General features: G+C 66.6%; 1 protein-coding gene across 2 annotated transcripts; it reads right to left on the bottom strand.

Annotated features, from left to right (window-relative positions):
* Positions 1–777: 777 nt before the first annotated feature.
* FBXW5 (F-box and WD repeat domain containing 5) lies at positions 778–3771 on the bottom strand (the record flags this gene model as incomplete). 2 transcript variants are annotated; one of them, XM_080709614.1, is made up of 8 exons in its annotated part: positions 3552–3771; positions 3147–3304; positions 2447–2621; positions 2228–2376; positions 1738–2161; positions 1392–1539; positions 1096–1308; positions 778–1021 (listed from the first exon to the last, which is right to left on the bottom strand). In XM_080709614.1, exons 1-8 carry the CDS (start codon positions 3742–3744, stop codon positions 778–780), a joined length of 1704 nt encoding a protein of 567 aa, XP_080565740.1. In that variant the 5' UTR covers positions 3745–3771. The 2 variants fall into 2 exon arrangements, with proteins under 2 accessions (XP_080565740.1, XP_080565741.1); XM_080709615.1 differs by lacking the exon at positions 3147–3304 and having other exon boundaries at positions 3552–3662.

Here is a 3771-nt window from a genome sequence, read left to right as displayed (position 1 = left end):
GCCACTGCCCATGCCGGAGCCACTACTGGAGGCCCACTACTGCAGCCTGAGACCTCGAGCCTTCCCTGACCCACCATCACCCAGGAACCTCAAAGCAGGGTGAGCTCCCTATGCCTCAGCCATCTTCCCTGCCTCCCTCACTGTCCCGCAGCCAGGGTGCCCCTCAGAGTGCCTGTGCCTGCACCATCGCGGCCTCCTTGGCACCAGCCTGGGCCACGTGGCTGTCTCCTGCGACTGTCAACGTGGCCAGCACGTGCAGGCGTCTATCAGGCTGGCACTGCCAGCTTGGTCTCCTGCTGCCTGTTGCTTGTCAGAGGAGCTGAGGGAGTTATCACCAGGCCCGGGCCCTCCCTGCAGTCACCCTGGGCGTCAGGCCCAGTCCCCTCCCTGCAGACACACTGGGCACCAGGCACTACTGTCAGCTCTTTATTCTGGGCTGGGACAGGTGGTGAGTGCACTTGCAGGACACATGGTCCCCGTGGACCCACCACCCGCCTCCCAGTGGGTGCTACCCACGGCCGTGGGACCTGAGGGTGCGGGGTGATGTGAGCCTCCCGCCAGGGAGGAAAATGAGCGAGTGGTGCCTCTTGAGTCCTGCACACCCCAAACTGACCAAGAGGCTGAGTGGCCGCCAAGCCATGGCCGCTGAGCAGGGTGCGTGAGCGAGCGTGTCGGGGTCAGGCTCCCCTCCTAAGGCGTTGCTGCTGCGGGCATCTGCCTGCTCAGGAAGCACACGAGGCCTCCTCGCTGGAGGCCAGCGCCCCAGTCACCAGGTCCTCAGCGCCTGTGGCTGGCGAACCAGGAGAAGAACGGGCGCGGGCGCGGGCGCGGGGCCTGCAGGATGCGCACAGTGCGAGGCGAGCGCCAGGCCTTGATGGTGGCGTCGTCGCTGGCGGTCAGCAGGAGCTCCTGCTCCTGGGGGCTGAAGGCCACCGAGTTGACCACGTCCTCATGCCGCAGCTTGGCCAGGCAGATGTTGTAGTGGCGGTCCCAGATGTAGCCGTGTCGGTCCTCAGCCCCGCTGCAGAGGGTGCGATGAGCCCAGGTCCTGGACCACAGCCCACCCGCCCGCCCGCCCGCGGACCCCGGCCGCACCTGGCCACAAAGTCCCTGCTGACGTCCAGGAAGATGAAGAAGCACTCGTCATTGGGCGTGTAGGCGCGATGGGCTCGGAGGACCCGCTTCGCCTCCCGCATGGTCTTGAGGTCAAACACCAGCAGGTCGATCTCCTCCGCAATGGGCGGGGGCTGCATGGGGTCCGCCACCACCGAGCCAGGGGGCCAGGCACGGCTGTTCACGTACAGGTACCTGAGCACGGGGCGGGACTGCATTGCGGCAGGCTGCCAGCCGTGGCACCTGCAGGCCCCTCCCATGACACCGCTGGGGCCCACCTGTTGTCAGGGGACAGCCCCATGCCGATGATGTGGCCGTGCACGTCAATGACGTGGTCCAGCGCATCAAAGAAGGCGTCCGAGCCCCTGCCCTCGCCCAGCACGGGCCCCGCCGTCGTCATCTGGTGCGGCAGGATCTGCTTGATGCCTGGGGAGAAGCCAGCGTGAGCGCCCTGCCCGCAGCCTGCAGGGAGTGATCTCCATGGCACCCGCCCCCGGGCACCCAGGTGCTCCATGGGCTCTGACCACAGGAGGCCCCCACCCCACAGGACCAGGTGCCCACAGCTGGGCCAGGGCTGGGCCCCAGAGGAGGCCGGCGGGTGTCGCGGCCCTGCACTGCTGTTACCGATCTGATGTGGCGAGTAGGTGAGGCAGCCGGTGGTGAAGATGAGGTACTTGTTCCGGGAATCCGCAGCACTGCGGTCGGGGGGCTTGGTGCGGCCCTGGGCCAGTAGCTCGGCCACCCTGGTCTCCAGTGCGCGCTCCGACAGCGGCGCACACCCGCCCAGCACGCTGTCCACTGTGCGCCGCAGGCCCTCCCTGACACGGCCACTACCGTGCAGAGCTGCACAGGTGGCCTCGTCCTCGGGGGCGCCACCCAGGTCAAAGACGCGGCGGGGGGGTGCGGCCTGGCCGCCTGCGTCCAGCAGCAGGTCCGGGGTGTCGAAGCGGCTGCAGTCAGCCACCATCACGGTGCGGATGGTGCTGGCGTTCAGGTTCTGGATCTTGAAGAGCCGCTTCACCACATTGACGTTCTCCGACTCCACATCCTGGGCGAGTTCAGCAGGTGGGCGTGGGCCTGGGTGCCCTGCCCCATCCCACCCCACTCTCGGTACCTGGAAGGCGTTGTTGAGCCACAGCACGGAGCAGGAGGTGATGTCCCCAATGCGGTGCAGGTTCCCCGAGATGAGGCTGGTCTCCGTGAGCCAGCAGCCAAACACGTCGTAGGGCTTGTTGCGCACGCGGGACAGCAGGGCGAAGGAGTCTGCGGGGAGGCCGGGGCTGGGCAGGCTGCTGGCAGGGAGAGGGCGGCCCCGCCCAGGCCCCACGCTCACCTAGGCTGATGACTGCGATCTCACCCGAGGAGGAGTTGTGTGGCCCCAGGAACACGCCGGAGGCCAGCAGCAGAGTGTCGTCCTGGTTGAACTGGGAGAACTGGGTGTAGCTCCAGTTGTAGGGCCGCATGTCCGCGCTGTGCAGCAGGGAGATGGGCAGGTCGTTGCTCCAGATCTGCAGGGCGGTGGGTGGCTGACTGGCCAGGCACCACAGAGGTAAGCCCTGGGCCTCCACTGAGCCCCCCAGGGGGGCCACGGACAAAGCCTGCCTCCAGCCCCTCGCCCACCCTCCCTGCCTGCCCTGGAGCAGAAGGTCCTGCCTGGGACCCCTTCTCTCCATGGGCACTTAGGGTGCCCCTCCCTAGCTCTGGGTCCTGGGTGGCCCAGGCTGGGGCTCTAGGTCCCAGCTGAAATGCCCCTTTCCAGCTACACGTGGTGATGCACACTTGTAATCCCGGCATTTGAGAAGCTGAGACAGGAGGATTGCAGGTTCGCGGCCAGCTTCAGCTGCTTAGGTCCTCTACAACTTAGTGAAACCCTGTCTCAAAACAAAGTGAGTACAGCTGGGGGGTACAGCTCAGAGGTAGAACGCCCCTGGGTTCCATCCCCAGTTACACACACGCGCGCCTCTTTACACTGGCTCTCTGCTGGATAGGAGACTGCAGCCTCATCTCTGCCCTTCCACCCGGGGCATCCTCACCTTCACGGTACAGTCCTTGGAGCAGGAGGCAAACTGGTAGCCCGAGTGGGAGAAGCTGAGGTGCAGGACCTGGTCCGTGTGCTCCTTCAGCGTCTGCACCTCCACGCAGGGCACCATGTCGTAGAGCCGCCGGAACTCCTCATACCAGGATGTGGCCGCTGCGCACAGGAGACATCACCTGGCTGAATGCCCCCCTCCCCACAGGCCAGGCCTGGCTGAGACCACGGTCCCTGCTGCCTGCCGTCCCAAGTCAGGCCTCAGCTGGGGGTGTGCCCTACGCGTGAAGTGGACACTCTTGGCCTCAAACAGGGCCCCTCCAGGCTGGGCAGCAGGGGTCCCGTACCCTGGCTTCGGGATATGGCTGGGGACACAGCGGGGGCGGGCCCGGAGCCGTGCGCTGCTGACCTGGGTGCCGGGGTATGTCTCGGGCCACCTGGTAGTAGCGGTAGAACTGTTCCCGCCACAGGAACTCGTCCCGGGACACCGCCTGCCACTGGCGGCACACCAGCCCGGCAGCCAGCACGTCGGCAGGGCCCAGGCTCAGGAAGATGTGGTAGACCAGGCTGTCGGGGAGCAGGGGCGAGCCCTCCTCATCCATCGTGACATCCTGTCCAGGTGGCCCTGA

Source organism: Muscardinus avellanarius (assembly GCF_963383645.1).
Source record: "Muscardinus avellanarius genome assembly, chromosome: 13".
NCBI lineage: Eukaryota > Metazoa > Chordata > Mammalia > Rodentia > Gliridae > Muscardinus > Muscardinus avellanarius.
This window is presented reverse-complemented; position numbering and strand designations above follow the sequence as displayed.